Genomic DNA, 22,209 nt, shown 5'->3' with positions numbered 1-22,209 from the left:
CTATTTGTCCCTTCCAGATATTCTGCACATATGAAACACAGCAAAGGCAACAGAAAGACAAGGCAATAGTATGGGAAAAGGAGGGAGAAGTTACTCATAAACAAAACAAGGAATACTTTAAGTAAGTTTTAAGTAGGAATTTGTAGCATGAAAAGATGTCTGACAGAGGCATAGGGAATACAAGCAGTAGGAGAGAAAATGTGCCATTCAGGGTGAATAAAAGAGGGAACACCCAAAAGTGGGATGGTACACCTGATTAAAGATGGGTTTGAATATACAGAAACTAATCCCCAAGTACTGCTATATGAAGTAAGAGCATGGTTTTCATTTCATCTAGAAGTATTTATTCCCAAGAGGCAAGCAAAAAGATAAAAAATATGAAAAAGAAAGTATTTCTTTTGCCTTCTGCAAAGTTTTAAGTAATCTAGGAACCTCTCCTCAGTTCCTTGAGCAGGGAATCAATCCTACAAGAGGCACCACAGAGATCAGCTGTGCTGCTGTCTTTGACAAGCTGAGCTCTGGCAGTCACATACCTGCTGCTATGGGTATTCCAAGCATATTATAAATTAAGGCAAGAATCAGATTTATCCGTATCCTTCGAACTGTTCTCTTCGATAAGTGAATACTGGCAACTACATCCAGTAAATCATTCTGCAAGACAGAAGAGCACTGAAAGTTTTCCACATGCAGTCTTCAGAACACTAAATCAAAAAGAAGAGTGTCAGTAATAAAAGAGGACAGGTCAAAACTGTAATGCTCACTCGGATAAGAACAACATCTGCAGCTTCAATGGCAACATCGGTGCCCGTTCCAATTGCAATTCCAACATCAGCCCTGGCTAGTGCAGGGGAATCGTTGACTCCATCACCAACCATCGCAACCTTCTTCTTTCCATTTTGGAGTTCCTGGACCTTTGCAACCTTGTGAGAAGGAAGCACCTCCGCAAAGACTTTTTTGATCCCAACCTACATACAAAGAAAGACACCCAGTTGGTGACATGCTTCAAGTTGAAAGGAAGAGCCCTTTGCTGTTCTAGGTGAAGGGCAAACAGGAGAATCAACCAAATTGATTATGGTGAAGGCAACACTTGCAAGACACACAGAAAACTGAAGAGCAATGTGCCTTTGGCATAAGAACGGGGCTGATTACAGCCCCCTCCTACTGCAGAGATGCTGGCAAACCATACTCTGCCCTTAGCATCATGCCCTGCATGGCTTCTGGAGCTTTCAGCTAATCATGCTGCATGATGCACCAATAAAAGTTTCAGTGAAATCTAAGAATCCTAGAATAGATTAAGTTGGAAAATCATGAAATCCAACTGTTAACTCAGGAACAACAAGTCCACCACTAAACCACGCCCCCGAGTGCCACATCTGCATGTCTTTTAAATACCTTCAGGGGTGATGACTCTACCACTTCCCTTGGTCCTATTCTATTGCTGATACTCTATTGCTGATACAGGCCAGGATGCCATTGGCCTTCTTGGCCACCTGGGCACACCCTGGCTCACGTTCAGCTGCTGTTGACCAGCACCCCCAGGTCCTCTTCTGCTGAGCAGCTTTTCAGCCACTCTGCCCCCAGCCTGTAGTGCTGCAGGGAGTTGTTGTGACACAAGTGCAGGACCTGGCACTTTGCCTTTTTGAACCTCACACAACTGGCCTCAGCTGATCAATCCAGTCTATCCAGATCACTTTGCAGAGACTTCAAGCAGATAATGCAACACAGGAACCCTGTATGATCAAGCAGTTACAGCAGGGGAAACACAGAGACAACAAGTATGTGCAAGTCTCAGGGAGATTATAAAAATAAAGCAGATGGCTGGCTAAATGCTTCAACTTATCCACATCTCAACTAATGTGGAGTTGCTACCAACAGATCTAGTGTTGTAGTTTAAAAATAGATGAGTGTATTAAACAGTGCTGGGATAATGCCCTTTGTTTGGCTGCCTTACCAGGCAGAAGCAGCTTTTCACCATGTAAGACAGAAGCTCTCTTTTAACCCTTTAAAAAGTAACATTTTATAACGTTTTTAGAACTGCTGTCCATTTCCTTCCATTGGAAAGTAAGTATGCTCCAAAAATTCAATGAAAATGTAGGTCAACACAGACTACGCTTGTTTAAAACATTCATCTTAGTTTCTGGAACCACAAATTCAAGCTTGTTTCTGAAAGACTTTTTTCCCTTGACAAAGAAAATTGGGTGGGAAAGCACTTTACCATAACTGAACACTAAAGGAAAAGTGTGAAACACAACAGGAGGAGGATTAAAGAATCACATGGAGAAGCAAAACAGACCTCACAGCGCAGAAGAATGTGCATACCACAGTGCTGGCTGAGTCAGCTGTGTGGTGCAATACCTGAGGAAAGCAAAGTGGCACACGGTGAGATTAGAAGTAGACCAATGCAAAGGGAAAGAGGGAAAGGAAGATTGAGAAGGTGGAAACATAGCAAGGTAGAGTGACAATTTGACTTTTCATTTATAGTTTGAGATCAGGGAAATCTCATATGAACCCAGCCTCCTTTAGACTGCCATGCTTCTTAACAATAATACATATTGTTAATGTTGCCCTTTAAGATATGACAAATCCACACTTCTCTAACTGTGACCGACCTGGACCTTCAAGAAACTTTCCTTCATCACTAACTATACAGGTCTGCCTTTCAGCAAAGGGAACAGTACAGTTCAGTACATCAACCAAAATTACTGCAAGAAGCTACTCCACTGGAGAAGTATAGACTGCATGTCTTCAGTGGAATCTTAATGCAGCCACTGGCCTCTACTATGCCCTAGGACTTGACCTGATTTTCAGTCCAGTTCAAGAAAAGTTAGTCTTCATTTAATGTATCCAGGGAAACTGAAGTTCCTGCTTCAAATTCACTGGTGCAAGCCAGAGTTTTAGAACCTCATCATGCAGCTTTTTGAAATACAGAGAAGCAGATACCTGAGTAGCAATGGCTTTTGCAGTTTTCCTGTTGTCTCCTGTTATCAGCACCACGTCTATTCCCATGCTTTGCAGTGTGTGCACAGCAAGGGCCGCCTCCTGCTTGACAGTGTCTGCTATTGCGATCATTCCACACAACATACCTGCACAAATAAAAACATCCTCTGTCAGAGAGAGCTGTGGCAGCAAGAGAACAGGGCTCCCCCTCCATCACACTGTAGCAGCTTGTGAAATAACACATTCTGGGCAATATTGACACTCATGTCTGCAGTTTTCTCACTTATAGTCTCTTCATCATTTGCCTGCTTCAGATCAAAAAATAAGCACCTTTGATATTTAGGGATCAGGAAGAAGAGCAGAAGAGGAGAGTAGCTTTTAAACATGCCTGACTCCTATGCTTTATGGTATGGACAAATATGACAGTGGGGCAGAGAAAGTGTTAGTTTTTGTGCCCAGGTCAGATATTGAAGCCACTCCTCCAAGAGGAAGCATATAGAGTCCGGTTTTATGTTCCCTAGTCTTTCAGGGTTGGATCTCTACTAGAATTAATTACTTTAATTGAGAAGTCTTGCATTCCAGTACATTGACTCAAAGGTGCATCCACACTTCCTTCACAAGCAAATGCCTTTCAAAATTGCTCTCTAGGAGCACCAAGAATGTTTGTTCCATATATGAATCATAGGCCTCATTTGGAGATCACAGGTGCACAGGCAATCTATCACCAGTGCAATCATTTCTCATACCAAGGTATTGTCCGGGATCTTTTTCTGCATAGCACAGAACAGAACCCCACTGGCAAAACTCATTTAGTCTAATCTATTATACTTGACTGATCTGATGATTCACCATGTTTATTCATTGCAAGTTTTGAAACCAGTGATGCAATAGATTGGTCCATGATCCTTAACTGGTGTAAACTAAGGATTGAACATGGCACTGTATTGGCACTGCTTTTTTGAACAATGATCCTAGACAGCAGGGGGTTCAAAAATTAATTCTTAAATTAAAAACTACACAACAAAATCTTATAAACACTGTTCTGTGGTACAAGCTTCTTTTAAGAACACCTTAATACTTCACAGTTCAAAAGCAGTTCTGCACTAAAAGATTAGTGGTTTCTTGACACTAAGCCAGTGATCAACTGCTCCAGATTGTTTTCATCCATTCCACAGCAGGATTTACTCGTATTTATTAAGACACTCTAAGGAAGAGCAGTTACCATCTATAGCCACTAGTATGGCAGTCTGTCCTTTCATTTCATGGTTTGTCATTGCATCATTTACATCATTTCTAATATTCAAGCCATTGCGTCGCATCCACTCACGATTTCCAATCAACACCGAGTATTTCTGAGAAGCTGATGGACCTTTGTGCACAGACAAAAAGAAAAATTAGCATCTCAAAAGCAGTGTACACAAGCAGAGATGTTTGAGGAAGACAAATTAGGCGTAGTCACTGCCTGAAGGCAGCCTCAAAAAACTTTTCTCTTTCAAGACTCGATCCGTGCCTGTTTACACACAGAACTGCGTCATGGACTTAATGGAAGTGTTTGCCTGTGTTTGCCTTTGCCAGTTGGCATTGTTTCTCTGAATAAGTGCAGTATGCACATTTAGTAAATGCCATCCTGCTTTGTTCTCACAACTAATGACTTTCAAATATAAAGGCCATTTCTGACAAGAAAAAAAGTAGTGTTGTTCTAACAAACAGTGCCCCTCATTATGAATTCAATCCAACTTCACAAGAACCATATGAGCAGGTGAGAAAATACTACATTAACACCGTTCACAAATGGCACAGTTCTGATGATTGAAGTTCTTATTCCATTTAATTCTTCTAATAGCTTTCTCAAAAAGGTCAAGAGCAGCACAGCCTTCTGAAGAGAACTGATGAGCTTCTTAAGGAAGGCTTTAAATACCTTTTCTTTCTCTCCTACACTACAAAATAGCAAAGTGGCTTCCAGAGAGTCTGAAACAAACCTATTGGCCTAATCAAAAATATGAACAGGAAACAAAAGGTCCAAGTTAATACGGAACTAAAGGGTAGGATATAAAAAGTTGCAGTAAGATAATATATGTTAAAGGTAACTGCTCTAAATGGGGAGATAATGCTAAACAGCAAACTTTGCTATCTGCTGGACCATTCCTCTGTCCAAAAGGAGTATTTCTGGGTATGCCTTATTGTCTATGTATGGTATGGAATTTTCAAGTACCCAACACTGTACCTAAATCTCATTTAAGTTTCTGAATTGCAGAGAGATCAAGAGTTGCAGAGAGAGCTTTAATTTTTGTTAAGGCACATTTTTGTCCCTCCTGTTATTTGCTTCCTTCTGTCCCAAATCCACCTTTTCTTGTACATAGTTTGGCAGGTGGTTGGTGCTGTTGATTCATTCTCTCTCACAATGCAGCTGGAACAGGGGCAGCAGGGGCAGACTCACCTTGTGATTCCAAGAGCGTGATCACTGCGTTATCTCCCAGAGGAGCACTGCTATCCCCACTGATGTTAACATCCAGCTCACTGCCAAGAATGGCCTCAACTCCTCCGACCTTGCAGCTGATACCACAGCCTGGGACTGCCTGGAAGTCAGTGCAGTATCCCAGGCTCTCAGTGCCAAGCTCCTGCAAATGTAACCAGAGGCCATCATCAGTCTGTCTTGCCCACATGGGGCACAAATATTAGATAACTCTTGCCAAAAAGAGACCTCATTCCTCCTCTTGATAATGACTGACCAATTGAAAACTAGCCTGGAGTATCAGTAGCACAGAACTAAAAATAAGAATGCTCTGGGTGTGCTGTGGCTAAGACTTCTAGAAAAGGGCAGCCAAACAGATCACAGCCAGGTCTCAGCACTAGCACCAGCAAACCATAAGGAACAGCTTTTTCTGGTAGTTCAAGGTTGAAACAATTAGACTGGGGATTCATGACCTTGGCCAAGACTAGGAATTAAAGAGAAGTATTATAACATTAAGCCATGCAGCTTCTAAAAGATGCAACTTTAGTTGACCTCACAGACAATTGGCTGTGGTGGATCAGACCTTTTATATATATGTAAAAGTACAGCGAAAAACTGTATCTAATTCCTGGAGGGATCTGTCTGGATGTTAGGGAAACTGGGTTTTTCTGCTGAGTTAGGGAGAGAAGGCAGTGAGTACCTTCAAGATGAGAAAAGGCATTATCAGGATCCTATGAGTTACAAAAAGAATGGAGAAAATATTAATTTATAAACAAGTTATTCTGGGTTGTCTCTGGAAGTTGGAACTATATGTACCTTTTAGTGACCTTAAAACACAGGGATGATAAGGCAGGTGGTAACAACATCAGCCAACAGTATAGCATTACAATTCATAGAAACCCATGATTCAGTAATAACTGCTGCATGGGATGACTACAGAAGTGTCAGGGTACTAAAACAAATTTAAATAGAAAATGTAAAATACAAGAAAGGCAACTGGTTCATTGCTTATATTCTCTTTTTCCTTCTAAATTTATGTTTTTATTTCTAAATTTTATCACTGAAAGATCTAGTAAGTTTGACATTTTTTTAAAATTATTATTTCCCTGAACCAATTAATGACTTTCCTTAGCAGACAAAAATTGCTTATTTACACAGGCTTCCTATTTTCACTATGACTTGTGTTTTCCTTCTTCCTGAAGCTTGAGGAACACATGAAATATATAAATGACCTCTGAGCATATGTAAAATTTGCAAAGACTTGAGTAATGTATTCATTCATTTGTGAAACTCACAAATATCACAGTTTAATATTCAAGCTTTAAAGCCTTTTGCCTAATTTATTCAAATGAGCAAGTGACTAATAGAAGTTACTACAGTCAGGTAACATATGAAATGTCACTACACACATTTGCTTCATTATGTTATTTTAAGTATTCTTCCTGCATATATTCCTTATTTTCTCATTAGATCAAGATAAACTTAGTAAGATCTTGCTTCCAGTGTTAGCAGAAAAAACCACTTCTGGTAATACACCTTCTGGTAATGTCCAGACCAAGATGCACAACCATGCAATCTCCCAGCTTTCCTGCCTGTTACTGTTTAGGCAGGCCTTTTCCTCTGGGACCTGATGATTTTATACAACATTGCTGCATTTTCACAGATGGCTTCAGGCCTTGGATGAAATAAGAAGGCTAAGTACCTCTTTGCAGTATTTAGTGACAGCCATTCCTAAAGGATGCTCGCTGCTGGCTTCTGCTGTACCAACAACTGCCAGTACCTTCTTCAGGGGGAGCATGGCTCTGTCTCCCATCAAAAGCACCCTCATGACTTTAGGAACTCCACAGGTGATGGTCCCAGTTTTATCAAACATCACAGTCTTGATCTGCAAGAAATAAACCAGAGTTACTGCCTAAGCCCTGCAAGCACAGGGATGCTTGTATGTTTATGGCACACAAATACAGTCAAGACTTTTATCCACACAAAGACAGAATAAACCTACAGAAGCAGGGATTCCTGTATATACATTGAACTACCTGTATAGTAGGTCTCCTTATACTTTCTTTTTCATTTCTAATAAAGCTACAAGATCATTCTGTGCCCATATCAGGATCTCAGTGTAATGTAGGACTGAGATGCATACACAAAGGACAGTACATGCATTCACACACAGGATTCATTTAATGGGCACCTTAATCACTTTTACCACTAGGTATGTGATGCAAAGAGGCCTTTTATGACTGCAGTTCTAAACAATTAAAAATAACACTGAGGAAAGATGACTGAGGAAGTGGTTTCGTGATAAAGAAGATGCAAAGAGTGCAAAAAGTTCAAGAAACAACAACCTAAGCAAAACTGATGTCATGCTAGTCACCAAACTCAGCCATCACTTGTCAGCCAGGCCAATGGGTCTTGAGGAATCAGAAATGAACCAAAAAACACAGCCCCACATATACTGGAAACCAAAGATAAAGTCAATTCTAATCCTGAAAATAAACATAGCAGAGAAAAAACACAAAACCCAAAAAACTTATCAAAGTAGGCACTTCTTCCATATCCAGCTATTCCAACACACCAACCTTGCAGAATCCAACAGGTCACCTAATTTTTGAAGTCCTGACCACAGCCTTGCATGGATCCAAAAGGTAAAAACTCCTAGCATTAGTTAGTAGTCTTTTTGGTTTGGTTTTTTTTTTCAGAGAGCCTTGGAAAAACTATTGGTCCAGTAAGAATAAGAATTATCAATCTGATTAACTTGCTGTTACCATCCTCCTCCCTTAAAATGTTCTGCATATGTCTAATATAGCATGGCTTCAATTCATATTCTTTTCAGCGGCTGTGGACATGTCAAACCTCCTTCTCCTTCAACCTCTTCCTTCTCTTCTCATAATTTTTGTGTCTATGAAGGTTTTTTCTGCCTCCCTTCTATCTTTCTTGTCTATATACTAAAACAGCTTCAAATCTTTTTTTTTCTTACATTCTACATCTTAAACTACTGATCAGAGACAGTATGCATTTCACAACAGCTCTCTGAGGAAAGAAAAAACCCCACCAGATTATTGGGCTCTTTTGCAGAAGAGGTGAAGAAAGTGCAAAAGTCAGAAACCTCTGAGGCCTTGCAGAGGATTAGGAACCTCACAGTCATGAGCTTGTAGGATCTGTTGGCTCTCAACACTTTGCTGTGACTACTTTGAAGAAAGAAGGTCAGATTTGTCTTCTTTACCTTAACGAGCAGCAATCAATTAAAAAAAAAAGTTTCCAGTCTTCCTGTCTTCCTTTGGACCTGCAGGATTTCCTGGGCAATTATATTTCATGTAGCAATAGCTGGGTAAGCTACGAAAGTACAGAATGAAATATTCACCTGATGTGCCATTTCCAGGGGTTTTCCACCCTTGATGAGAATACCATTCTGTGCAGCCACTCCTGTGCCCACCATTACAGCTGTGGGGGTAGCCAGGCCTAAAGAGCAAGGGCATGCAATGCTCAGCACAGTGATCGAGGTTTGAAATGCAAACCTCAGTATTATTTCAGCTTTTGAAATGTTTTTGCTCTGATTCTGCAAGAAGAGGGAAGAAAAGGGGAAAAAATATAAAGAAAGATATGTAAGATTGCTGACAGCAGATAACATAGGTGTACAATCAATCAGTCATTTCTGGAAAACTCCAGTACAGGAAATCAATCTATTATTGTTACTGTAATGCTAAAGAAAGGTCAATGTTATGAATTGTTTATGGCAGTATTTTCTGGATTTTTTGCTTCTCAAGCATATGCTTGTCTCTGCTCTGAGGCTCCCAGATGTAAACATAACTTGCTGGAATTTCCCTTAAAGCTTAGCAAAGGAGAATGCTGTTTCCAGGTACCCAGACCCACCCCCTGTTGCTGAGCATAGCAAATACACATCCTAAAGATAACAGAAGCTCAGCTTGTTTCTCAAGCCAAAACCACTATCTGCCATCAGAAACAGGAATGCCCACAAAAATTTCAGACATGACAGGAATGGCTCAGCTCCTTGCAATGCAGCTGTAGATCATGTTTAGTCCAGAAAGGCTGTTGATAATTTCCATTTTTAAGAACCCCATGCAGAACTAAGGGGTAAATGCAACTATATATTTGTATCTGCAGAGAGATTTTAAATAGAAATACCATGTTTTACAGAAGAATTTAGAGAATTTTCTGAGTTGGAAGGGACCCCCAAGGATCATCAAGTCCAACTCTTAAGTAAATGGCCCACACAAGGATTGAACCCACAACCTTGGTTTTATTAGGACCACAATCTAACCAACTTGAGCTCCTCTCAGGGTCATTATAACATCAAACCTTATCTGGAGAAAGTATGTTAATTACATTGGAAGACATCCTAATACAAAAATCCAATTATAATAATAAAACTACTTACAGGAAAATATTTTTTAATAATATCAAAATTTACAAAACCAATTGTGGTCCATACTATCAATGTCACAGTTGAGATGATGATGATAAATGGAACAAAGTATCCACTAAATTTATCTGCCAGTTGCTGGATGGGTGCCTATAAAAAAAGAAAAACAGTTATTTGCATGTTCATGGTCGAAACACATAAATATGCAGAGTTCATGAAAATACACAATAGCCTTTATCTGATTCTTTTTTGAAGTCTGGAAAAACACTGTTTGCTGAAGTGTGTAAGTATCAAAACATAAAATCTTTTTATTATTCAATCCAAATCTGTGAATAAGGTTTTCTTCTTTATTACTTTTACCTTTGACATTTGAGCTTCTTCCACCAATTTCACAATCTGTGCCAGAGTGGTATCACTACCAACATGAGTTGCATTAACAAGAAGTGAGCCATGTACATTTATAGAACCAGCAATCACTGTGCTCCCAGGCTTTTTAATGACTGGCATAGCTTCCCCTGGAAAGAAAAGGTAGTAATAAATGAGCCAATACCCCCAACAGCACAATCCATTAGCACACAGCTCATTTTATGTTAGCAAAATCAGTATGCTAAGCAATAATGACCAGAAATCACATACTGTGTATCTCTGTCTGGTGAAGACATGGATAAGTAGTGTCATACTTTTACAAACCTTTTCTTCTGTTTAATTTCAAAGCAAGTGCTGTTTCCTTGGTCTTAGCTTTTTGGTACACCATCCCTCAAAAGGGCCAGAAACAAACTTGTTGGAAAAGGAATGTCTAGGAATTTCTCCATTAACAATTTGCATAGCAGTGGGAGTTTGAGAAATCTGTCTTTATCTCCATGACCCTCAGTTTTCAAAGACCAGAAAGTTTTTTCTGTGGAAAAGCTCCCATTCCCATGCTACCTCTCCAAGAATACTAGCTCTAGAACATCTTTGTTTTCTCTATTTTTAGTGGTAGTGAGAACAATTGGATCTCTGAATCTAAGGGTGTCCCTCTTCCCAAGTAAAGTAAGAACATAACTAGAACAAGTAATCCAATGCCAATGTAATTTTTTTTATATCCTTTATTTTTAAGAATTGCACAAGGCATCGAATCCTTATTATATTTACAAAATGAAATGAAAATCTCAGAAGATGTAAAAAGTCCCATGACCCCTAATAAACATCAAATTTTGAGGCTTTCTTTCCCACTCCTTGCCCATTGCCTTGTCATACAAACCCAAACTTCTCATCAATATTTCTACATCATCCTTTAGAATTTATTTCTGAGGAGGTACCATCTCTACAATACATTCCAGGAGAAACTCCAACCAGATCGCTGGAATAATGACAATGCTGTTATGACTGTACCCATCCCATCAGTGGCCAAACTGAGAGGAAAACCTTCAGTTTTAGGGTGTGTGCAGATACAGGATTTGAACTCAAGCTCACGAAGGCACAGCCACAGCATCCATTAAGGTGGGAGGCTATTCAGACAGCAGTGTTTGGGTTGGGTCTACTGTCTTTTCTTGTAACAAAGAGTTCTAGAAGATTTCACTTCTTTGTGTAAGATAAGGGAAGTTACCAGTAATGAGAGACTCATCTGCCATAGAACTGCCTTCAATGACCTTTCCATCCACTGGGAACTTTCCACCAGGAACAACTTTTATAACATCACCCCTTTGAACAAGTTCAACAGGTACTTGCTCCTCCCTGCAAAAGACATAAGTAGAACAGGCAGGTTACTTATGCTATCAGCTTTCAGGTTAACTGGATCAAGCCTAGTCTGTGACTCAGGCAGGCTGAAGGGATTTTGATTCATAAATACATACCTGACAATGGAGTGGTCAGGTCCAAGAGTCACCACAGTGGCTTCTGTGGCTTGAAGAGACATAAGTTTAGCAAGAGCTTCTGAGGTCTTACCCTAAAAAACAGAGATTAATGTTTAAGATACATTGAGATATATAAATCCTGATATGTACTTAACACAATGAATTCTAAACAACCTTTCATATTACAGACTACATCAGAAACAGCTGACTCAAAATTCCTCTGAAGAGTTTATTCTACTCCTATCATAAATACACAATATTTGTGTGGAGATGAGTTACCTTGGCTATGTGTTCCAGCCATCTGCCAAGTGCAATGAACACAAACAACATCGGAGGAGTGTCGAAGAAAGTGACTGGGCTTTTCTCTGCCTTTTCAATGATTGCTACTATCAGGATCACACAGGAATACAGATAAGCAATTGTCGTGGCCAGTACAATGAGCACATCCATATTGGTCGTCTTGTGCCTCAGTGACTTGTAAGCTTGTACGTAGAAATACCATCCACCAAGGAACTGTTGGTGTAAGCATGGACAGACTCATACTGAGATCACAACAGTAACCACAGCAGTGATTGCAGAGTACATAACACTGCCCATAGCAGAACTAAAACCATTTAGTACATAAGGGAAGGCATTGCTGACCCATGCAAATTTGATACTGATATAACTTCAGGTCTACTAGGAGACTGACTCCATTGACATCCTCTAATTTGCACTTCCGTGTTCTCAAAACCAGAAAATATCATCCTTTTCCTCAGCAATGCAAAGGAAACAAGGCACAGAAAATGAAAGGATTTACCTACAGCTACCCAATTAGTTTGCAGACAATCAGGTATCTCTTTGTTTTAATATTACCTTCTCCACTTGGATACTATCTGATGCAACTTTGGCAGAAGTAAGAGCAATGAGTAAATACAGAATGGATAACTTGCAGAAAAGTGCCAGTTTGTTCTGCATAGGTGGTACAGACAAGAGGGCAGGCCTAATCCACTAAATCTTTCCATTAGCCTGTCTTTATCACATGAGATTACATAAATGGGAGATGGATAGAAAGCAAACCCCTAGGAAGTAGTATGGACATACCTGAACAAAAGTGCAGAGGATAAAGAAGAGAAGATTCAAAATAGATAATCCAGGAATGAGATTCCGTTCCAGCACCTTAGACCCGCGGTCCCCACCACTGGGTATTTGCATATAAATCATTATGACTACAACAGGAATACCAAACACTAGGCTGTACAAGAAAGATTTCCTCCACCTGAAAAGGAAAAACTGTAAATCCATGGGTTTTCTACACCCCACAGCACTCAGGCCCAACTGTACTGGTAGAGCAGGGCTGGGGTTATTAGCACTGTACTAACACATGGCTTTGGGATATTTTCAAAGATCCAGTATTTTGGAACAGCTTCAGTGTCTTCTATATATTCAACTACATAGACTTCTGGCAGTTAAAAACTAAAACTAATGAAAGTAATAAAAGTACTTGAACCAACTGATGAACGGTAAAATTAAACATGCTTTACACAAGAATAATCTAATTAACTGGGAGGGGCACTGGGGGGAGTAGAGTCACAAGATATGATCTGGATATGTTCATTAGTGAGGGAGAAAAGAAATACTCACTGCTGTATTTCCTTTTTGTGATCCAGGTTATGTGCATTTGGAGCTCTTTTAGCCACAGAAGCATGAAAGCCAATTTCCTTTTTATTGAAACAGAAGGAAAGATAAGTTTGTTTTGATGAAGCTAACCATATTACTTATAACACACTTAAATGACACTACTTTTAGAAGATATGTCAGAAAAGGACACTGTTCCATATTTAATAAATTCCAACCCCTTATTTATTTTTAGATCCTGCCAAAATGAGTGGATATTTCAGTCAGTACTCAAAATTCAGACTGCAAAGGACTTCTGGTACCTATACATGAACAGTGTATAGATGCAGTAAGTGTCCTAGTTCTTAGGCAAAGGAAGCTTCCACTGACAGGTGGAATTCTGCTGTACTCTTCCTAACGGGAAATACATGCCCCTTTCACCTCCACTGGAATAATTAGGAGAGATGGGACACACCACAAAGGAAGTAAAAATGCATAAGCCACTGGGCTAGACAACCTTGTGAGCCAGTCCCTAACACTTCATCAGTTTAATAGATACACCTAAAATCAAAAATTAAAGTGTCTAAAATCAGTTTAAACCCATAGAACAACAAACTGCAGGGCAAAGCATCCCAGAAACAAATATAAGCAAATATAAGCATGGCTGACACTCGGGTGAGTTACTGCAGTAGAACCATGCCTCCCGCCCAAACACCCTAAAAACCCAAAGCACACTTGCAAGAACAATACCTGCATCATGAAATGCTTCTGTGGCAAAATATGCTTTAGAGAACTACTCTACCAGCCTGAACAGTCTACTAGTTAACATGTTAATAACTGCTTCTGCATCAGTTCTGTGGTCTAGGAGATCTTTTCTGAGTAAATACTCTAGAGCATGGCAGGCAAACAGTCTCTGCTGTCCTCCTGACTACTCAGTGCGTCCACCTCATACAGTGTGATCTCTTCCCTTCTGGTGGGACAAAAAAAGAAAGAAGTTTTGTCCACATCTGGGCCATGATAACAGTAGAATATATGATCTGTGTGATTACTGGTAAGCCAGGATTTTTTTCATTTAGCATCAGGCTGTATCACAAGCCGTTTTGATTTAAAAAGATGTGGGAACAGATGCAAGTGTATACTGAGATATGTAATACTTGTGGCATGAGCGGTGGCAAAACTTCTTTTACAGCCTTTTTCACTGTCAAGATAAAGAAGTATTTTTTTCTGAATTATCAACACTTCACTGAAATGACTGTCATTCTACATACAGAATTGCAAAAAAAATTAATATAGGACACTTTTGCCAGATACAGATGAAAAAAGGTTCTTATTGTAGTTTCTAGTATGTGTGTTTTTAGAGTAACAGCTGGGGAGCCTATGCATTCCTGCGGAGCACAGCAGCCTCATCACAAGAGTGTAAAAACATGGCAATAACTATGGCATCTACAAAACCAGTGAAACCTCTCAAATATCAGCTGCTTTATTTCCTTCTAAATTTCACCATGTAATTGTCCATACACAAAAAATTTCCAAAGCCTACCTTGATTACTTTTATAATATCTCGAGGGCCAATAATTTCAGGATCAAACTGGATGTGAGCTTTGCTAGTCGCAAGTGCAACTGAGGCAGAGAATATGCCATTTGTTCTCATGAGTTTGGATTCAATATTGTGAACACAAGAAGCACAAGTCATCCCTGTAATCTAAATAAAACACAGTTTTGAGTCATTAGCAATCCCCCACATTCACCCAATATTTGTAGGTGTACTTGAGACAAGGCCTCAGCCTAAAGGTTTTACATAACTATCCACTTTTATTATAAAACTGTGCAGACAGCAGATCTAGTCACAGCTATGTATTTGTATGGCAGCACTCACACATGCTATTAACTGTAAAAGTCTAACTAATAGAGTTCCATCAACACCTACATCAACATTGCCAAAGCCAAACTCTGAATGTGTAACTTCATCTCGCTTATATAAATTTTCCTGTGGCTTCAACAAGGCATGTTCCCACTTTGTGATCTATTAACAGAGCAGCAGACTGTTGTTATCTGTCTTGCAGTAAGTATTTGTCAGAGAATAAAAATTAGTATTTGAGGAATCCATCCTTCATATAAACAATTTACTAATTTTACTGATTTTACCCGAAGATCCTTGACCTCTATACAAAGCCCTTAACATTAGCAGTACATATTTGTTGACACATTCTCAGTTACCCAGAGTCTGTACTCAAGTGCCTTAAGAGAAAAAAACCCTTCTGTTTCATTTCTGCTTTCTAAGAAGAGTCTAATCTGTACATAGAACTATCACTTCTTATTTCAGTGCTTTTGGATAGGTTCTTCTAAGCCAAGTTGATTCTGTCATTTCAGCAATTATGAAAAAAACAGCATCACCAGCCAGAACTGAGCTGCTGAAGCTACAACTGCTCAAGCAAAGGTATTTGCAAGAAAATGAGTCTTCCAGACCTGACTTTTCCAAAACCAACATATAATTTCAAATACACATGACTTACAAGAAGCTCCACCTGCCCTTCTGTTTCTGCATTATCTTCCATGACAGTAGCTTCAAAACCCAGATTCTGGATCAGCTGTGCTATTTCAAGAGGCTGTATGAGTTCTGGCTTGTATTTTATCTCTGCTTTACCTGCCATCAGTGCTACCAGCACTGAAACAATTCCTGCAGTGGCAATAACAAAAATATTAGATAATGTAGCTCCCTTGAGGGAAACAAAAATAAAATATTACAAGTGACTCTCATTAAGGACTGTAACGACTTAGAGACATTATAAGCCTACTGATTTCTCTCTGCCTCCTTCTAGTGTTGTTCCCTAGTCACAACAGCAAAGTTTGTACAGACACAGCCACACTGAGTTTTCCTTTAGCAATGAGAGGAATTGCAAGATTTACACATGGAAGGAGGTGAGTTTTGCTATGATCTAATGAAACAAAAAGGATGTTTGGAAGCAATCTTTACACCCATAGCTGCAAGATCTACCCTAGACTCTTGTCGTTTGGAACGAGCCACACAGCACAACGCTAGACCTTTTTATTTTCCTGTTCTCCACCCCTCCTTATATTTTAATAAATAAAAACCCCACAGAAATCTACATTTAGAATTGAAAAGCAAAACATAAAAATCACAAGACAAAAAAATAAAATTGTTTTGAAGACCTAATGCATTTTTTAATTTTTAAATCAAGGCAGTGAGACCATCACTGGGAGAGTGGGGACACAGAAACCAATAAGCAAAACCTCCCAAAGGCATGCTGATACAAATGAAACCAGACATTGCTAAGGCTCATCTGTTAATCTTCTGTATGGCCAGAGGAAAGGCAGCCCCAGCCTGCAGACTTCTAGACTAGTAAACACCACTGTGCCTAAGCTTACTCTGGCAGTGGAGCCATACATCTGTTTGTACCTGCTTGTGCAAATATGCCCTGAAGGGTAAGTTTCACATCACAAACATGCCAGAGGTCTCAATGGCTCTGGACGAGATGGATGGCTTTGTAAACCAACAAGGCCCTGAAAACTAAATGAGAACCATTTCTCTGTTCTTGTCTTCAGACTGATTTGAATTTTTTATCACATTACAACAAATTATTGTTGCAAGTATGTTCATCAAGTTTGTCCACCAGTGCAATAGGACAGTTGAGCAGTGGCATAGTTACATTAGCACTAAGAAAGAGCATTAAGTCTATTTAACTTCCAGATGCTGTATGGCAGCCTCTTCCATTAATCTCATAGAATGCCTTTTCCATCCCATTGTCCCTTATAGACTCATTATAGGAATCTTAAATTTATTACCATCTTCTTTCTGCAAATTTCTTTCAATGGTAGACACACATGATGCACAGGTCATGCCTGTGATTTGTAAAACACACTTTTCTTCTGTGGCTCCACTGAGCCTGTTTGGCCCATCAAGGTGAGGACTGTCTGGAAGAGCATCTGAGGCACAGCCTTGGTGAGGAGGCTCTGGAGCTCCAGGTTTCACGGCAGCTTTGCTGGCATCAGGCTGGCACCTGTGTTCTCCAGTAGCAGTATCTTGAATAAATGCACAATACACTGAACAAACACTATTTACAGTGTGATTGGATGATGCAGAAGTACAAACAAGTCATATTTATCAACCACACAAACCCTCATTGTTGTTTGGACAGTGACATGATAACCTTGGTCTCCACATGGAAGTAATATAGGTTGTTACTATGCTCATAAAAATACACATTCACCAGTACAACTTGCATGACCATTTAACTCTACAGAACTAGTTTTCCACTTTCAGATGGCAAATGATTCCCTGCAATTTCAATGCCTAGAGCTGACAGCTACCTCCACTTGATATATTGGTATCTAAAAGGTCCTTATCCAGCACAGAGAATGTAGTCCAGTCATATCCATTCTGTCATTGTTGCCATCTATGCAGAACTCATATCACTTCATCTCAACAAGGAAAACAACAAGTTTCTCAACAGGTTTGTCTTTATGGCACAGTATTCATGGTGCAAGTACTGCAAAATGAGTATTGGAAGCACCCAGGAGACCTGAACACAAACAGGCCTCTTGCAAACATTTTTACCCTTGTGCCAAATACTGAACAGACACACAACAACTCGAGCTGTGTTCCCAAACTACCTCCCTTGGGCAGAGGTTTGTGTAAAGGAGCAGGAGTTGCTTCTGAACATGTTAAACACAGGGGGTTCCCTCCTCTTCCACAGATGTATTGGAAGGTCTCCTACCAACAAATTATAAACTAAACAAATCATAATTAAATGCCACATACAGGCCCCTCCTCATTTGTAGTAGTACCACAGATTCAGAGGGATTGGAACCATGAGAGAAGTGAATAGGATGTGGTTTTCTGTGATCAACCTGCTTAATTTCAGGTAAACCACATCAGTCTTTCAAAGCTGATATATTTAGTTGAAGCAGGTAAAAATCGCCACATTAGAAATTTGCTAGAGAGGAGATTGTGCATCAAAACTTTTTAAACATTGAGCACATGTGCAAAATGCACACACTGCTGCAGCTGACATGTAAAAGCAGGTGTTTCCACCAAAGAGTACCTGCATTTTGCCACTTACCTTGCCTAAAGCGAGGTTTAGTGAAGTAAGGCAGGTAAAAATACCTGAGAAATAAAGTTCAAAGGCTAAAGATGCTAAAAAGAGGTTTTAACTAAGTAAAAAGTGGTTTTAAATGAAAGACATTTCATTAAGTTTGTAGGTTTTATTATTCTGGAATATACATGAAAACATTTGGTTTGATAGATCTACTTACAGCAGCCTGTAGACATAGGAAGAAACCTACTTCAGGGGGTAAGGGGATGAGCTATTTCAAAGACTTCGCACCTCAGACCTTTTAGCTTCATAATGTAACTCAGCTCTTACACCCACTGCTGCAGTTATTAAGGGCCAAAACAAGGTGCTCTACAGCTGAAACCTCTCTCCCTTGCTAAGCAAGGTCAGATCAGGCCAGACATTCAGAAGAGGCAATGTCAATGTGATGCTTTAAGAGTTTCTCTCCAGAAAGGAGTCTCAGTGCAGATGTTGCATGACCCAGCTTGGCATGCTACCCACAGAAGAAAAAACAGTTACCTGTCAGTACAGAGGCATCAAATCCCATGTCTTCTATGGCAGCTCTTAACTCTTCTCCACTCGTGACAGCTGGATCATAGTGTATGGTCCCAGTACTGCCAGCTAGAGAAACTGCTACATGCTGCACTCCTTGTCTCTGTGATATGGCCCCTTCTATGGACTGTACACAAGAATTGCAGGTCATGCCATCAATCTTAATAACAGCCGTAAGTGTCGTGCCTTGCGGTGGCTGTCTGATGAGATCGTATGTGAAAGCACCTGAGGGACATGCTGCTTTGCCTGCTTCTGAACCATTATGGAGGGTTACTTTAAAGTTTCCAGGTGGAAGGGATTCAATAGCTTGCTGCAAAGCTGACAGGGTGATGAAATCTGGGGTATACTGTACCACAGCACATTTATGCTCCAAAGACACTTTAATACTTTTTATGCCAGGAAGATCTGATATATTTCCTTCGATGTTTCTGATACAGGACTTGCAGTGCATGCCTTCTATCTGTAAAGTCACTGTAGCTGTGCTACCCACCTCGGTGACCAGTGGATCCAGCCCATCACTCTTGAGACTTGCAGGTGTCTCCCTAGGGTTTGCATTCTGCAAGCGCTGGAGATCAAGGGCACCCAGCTTCAAAGGGGCTGATTTGCTTTTAATGGTGCAGTCATACCCCAGGTCACTGATGTGTCTCTTGAGGTCATCAGGCTGAATGATGTAAGGATGGTAAGCAACAATTGCTTCTTGGTTATCAAGTGACACCTTGATTTTTGCTACACCGTGTAGTTTCCTAATCCTTCCTTCAATGCTGGTGACACAGGACTGGCATGTCATGCCTTCTACCCGAAGCTTAACTACTGCTTCTTTTAAGCTTGGCAAATTTACAGTCGCTGTTGTCAACTTATCTTCTGCTATGTTGGCATCAAAGCCCATATCCAGAATTTCCTGGCAAATCTGTTCAGGACTTATTTCCGACTGCAGATACTTGATAACAGCATGGTTCTGTTCAAGGGAGACTTTAATTCTCAAAATGCCCTTCACCTTGGAAATTTGGCCTTCTATCGACTGCACACATGATTGGCAAGTCATTCCCACAATGTTGACTACCACACTATGCTCTTGGGAAGGTGGAGAGGGCATGGTTTCAGAGCTCTCCTCATAGCCCATGTTGTCAAAAGCAAAATTATGTTTCATTGTAGGCTTCAGCTCACAATCAGGAGGAGAATCAGTGTTGGACAAAGCCTAAGGAGAAAAAGTAAAAATTAATGCATGTATCTTCAGCCCTGTAAAAGCAACAACAGTCTGCATATGCTCTCAAGCACATTTTAGAAGTGCTCTCAAGTCAGTCTATATGGCCAAAACCCTTTACAAGCCTTTATGAGGTTACAACCCTTTTAACCCTTTACAACATTATTTTACACTTGGAATGTATTACCAGCAAGTTATGCCCATGATGATGAATCAGGCTTCTGACAGGTCTCTTGAGCGTCAATTTAGAAAATACTGACTAGGGATATAAAAGCAGAATTGACTCAATATTCCTACCCCAACTAAGTAATTTAAAACTTGAGTTCTCTGCAGCCACAGGACACTTCCATCACACAGCCTGGGCTGCTCTTCAGAGCACACTGTCACTGGCACAATGGGTCACAGTAGAGAGTGTGCTGACTGCCTCTCCAAAAGACCATAAACTGGCCCAGTTTGGCCAACATGCTACTTCTCAGGAGGAGTGCAAACCAAACCAAAGAAAACCAAAAAGCCCAAGAAAACAGAATCATTACTCTTCCAGAAGCCTGAAACAAGTTGGTGCAGGGAGGGTCAGCTGCATGACACTTGAAGAGCTATATGCATGCACACAAAGGCCTGGGCTCTCTGCATTTAATATACAGACCTTTTACCTTGTGTCTTGGGGTGACTTTATGATGTGTATCCCCTACCGCCTGCTCGATGCCCAGACACGAGTCCTGTGCCTTTTCTGTAGCTTTAAGGCAGACCTTTAAGGGGGGGGAAGCCGGTGGAATTCCTCCGGCGCTGTGCTCAAAAACAGAGATAAGCTTGCTGGCTTCTGCTCCGGCTGCTCAACTCAGCTCGGCTCTCTGCAGCAGGGAAGGGAGTGATATTTTCCCACTTTCTAGCTAGCTTTTTGTTCGTTAGCTAAAGCAGGGAGTTTTCGTGAAACTTCGGTTTCTTCTCCTTCTCTTTTAGACCGTTCAACAACACCAAAACATCAGCCAGGAGACCTTACACCTCGGCCCGGAGGGGCCCAAGCTGACCCAGCTCCGAAGAGGAGAAAGCCACACTCACAGAAAGGACTCTGAAATTTACCAGGTTCTCTCCACAGCGAGAGGTTTTATTATTTAGCATTATTCTTTCACTTGCCTGCGTACATTGTGTTTGTTAAATAAATAGCGGGTTTTTTCCCTTTTTCACTTTCCTCCGATGAATTTTCTTTCCGAACCTGGTGGGGGAGGGGCAGCTGAAACCTGCCTTCTATCAGAGCGGACGTTCCTCTCAGAGCATTTCCCTTAATTTGTCTAAAATCGGGACACCTTGAAATCTGTACCTAACAAAGGCCTTGGAAGACACAGAACTACAAGCAGATATTTTCACTGTCGTTTAATTTTATTTACCTACTTGTGAGTCACCTAAGAAGGACTGTAAATTGTGCTACAGTAACTCAGTGATTTGATCCAACACTGGTTTTCAGGATGGCCAGTAATGAAATAGGCCAGCCAGAAGTAAACTATCTCTGTCAGATCGTGGGCTCTGCAATACCAGAACTCTACAGCTGAATGCACTCAATTCAATTGAAAATGAAATATTAAAAAAAAAAAGCACCAATGCTTATCAAGAACAAGTATTGAGAGCACAGACTCGTCTCCAATTGCTGGAGCCATGTGATGAGGAAGATTGAAAAGGGCAGGTACAAGTCCTAGATTGTCAGATTTCATGGAAAGAACATGAAAATTCACGTCCATGGTTAAGGGCAACTTTGAATACTAAAGATCTAGATGAAAGCCACTAGGATAAATCTGTTCTCTTGCCTGCAAAGCCTTGGGCTCTCTGGCATTCAGTAAAACGTCCGATGCTGGGCATTACTGCAGGGAGAGCCTGGAGAAGGGGCCACTGGATCAGGGTCAGATCCTGTTCCTATGACCCACAGAAAACTGCAGATCCTGTTCCTATGACCCACAAGAAAACTCCTTTCTCAATACCACAGCATGGATGAGAAGCATTTAGGCTGCTTAGTAACACTAGACTGCATCCAGTTCATTTGATGCAGTATTCAAAATTCATTAACTTGATTTTGTTTCACGCTTAGACAGCTTGGGAATAATGAGGTCTGGGGTCACAACCAAACCAGCAAAAATTTAAGACAAGAAATTTGCTTTCAGCCTTTTCCATACTGTAATTGTTAGAACAGGAGGAGGAAT

At 40.4% G+C, this 22,209-nt stretch overlaps 1 protein-coding gene across 6 annotated transcripts in view; it reads right to left on the bottom strand.

Moving 5' to 3' along the window:
- Positions 1-22,209, bottom strand: part of ATP7B (ATPase copper transporting beta) — a 43,248-nt gene that overhangs the window by 4,367 nt on the left and 16,672 nt on the right. For 4 of the 6 annotated variants that reach the window (XM_048295209.1, XM_048295211.1, XM_048295208.1 and 1 more), the window contains exons 2-19: positions 18,790-20,017; positions 17,003-17,239; positions 15,712-15,875; positions 14,739-14,900; positions 13,226-13,302; positions 12,686-12,860; positions 11,882-12,115; positions 11,603-11,694; positions 11,356-11,483; positions 10,131-10,285; positions 9,786-9,920; positions 8,751-8,945; positions 7,092-7,274; positions 5,375-5,555; positions 4,160-4,306; positions 2,941-3,083; positions 762-965; positions 534-651 (exon numbers count right to left, since the gene is read on the bottom strand). In XM_048295209.1, the coding sequence (XP_048151166.1) occupies positions 534-651; positions 762-965; positions 2,941-3,083; positions 4,160-4,306; positions 5,375-5,555; positions 7,092-7,274; positions 8,751-8,945; positions 9,786-9,920; positions 10,131-10,285; positions 11,356-11,483; positions 11,603-11,694; positions 11,882-12,115; positions 12,686-12,860; positions 13,226-13,302; positions 14,739-14,900; positions 15,712-15,875; positions 17,003-17,239; positions 18,790-20,017 (3,958 nt within the window). Of the gene's footprint in view, positions 1-533; positions 652-761; positions 966-2,293; positions 2,356-2,940; positions 3,084-4,159; positions 4,307-5,374; positions 5,556-7,091; positions 7,275-8,750; positions 8,946-9,785; positions 9,921-10,130; positions 10,286-11,355; positions 11,484-11,602; positions 11,695-11,881; positions 12,116-12,685; positions 12,861-13,225; positions 13,303-14,738; positions 14,901-15,711; positions 15,876-17,002; positions 17,240-18,789; positions 20,018-22,209 lie in introns of those variants that run through there. The other 2 variants (XR_007201702.1, XM_048295212.1) reach the window with 2 other exon arrangements.

The sequence above is a fragment of the Corvus hawaiiensis genome, chromosome 2, assembly GCF_020740725.1.
Source record: "Corvus hawaiiensis isolate bCorHaw1 chromosome 2, bCorHaw1.pri.cur, whole genome shotgun sequence".
In the NCBI taxonomy this organism is placed as follows: Eukaryota; Metazoa; Chordata; class Aves; order Passeriformes; family Corvidae; genus Corvus; species Corvus hawaiiensis.
This window is presented reverse-complemented; position numbering and strand designations above follow the sequence as displayed.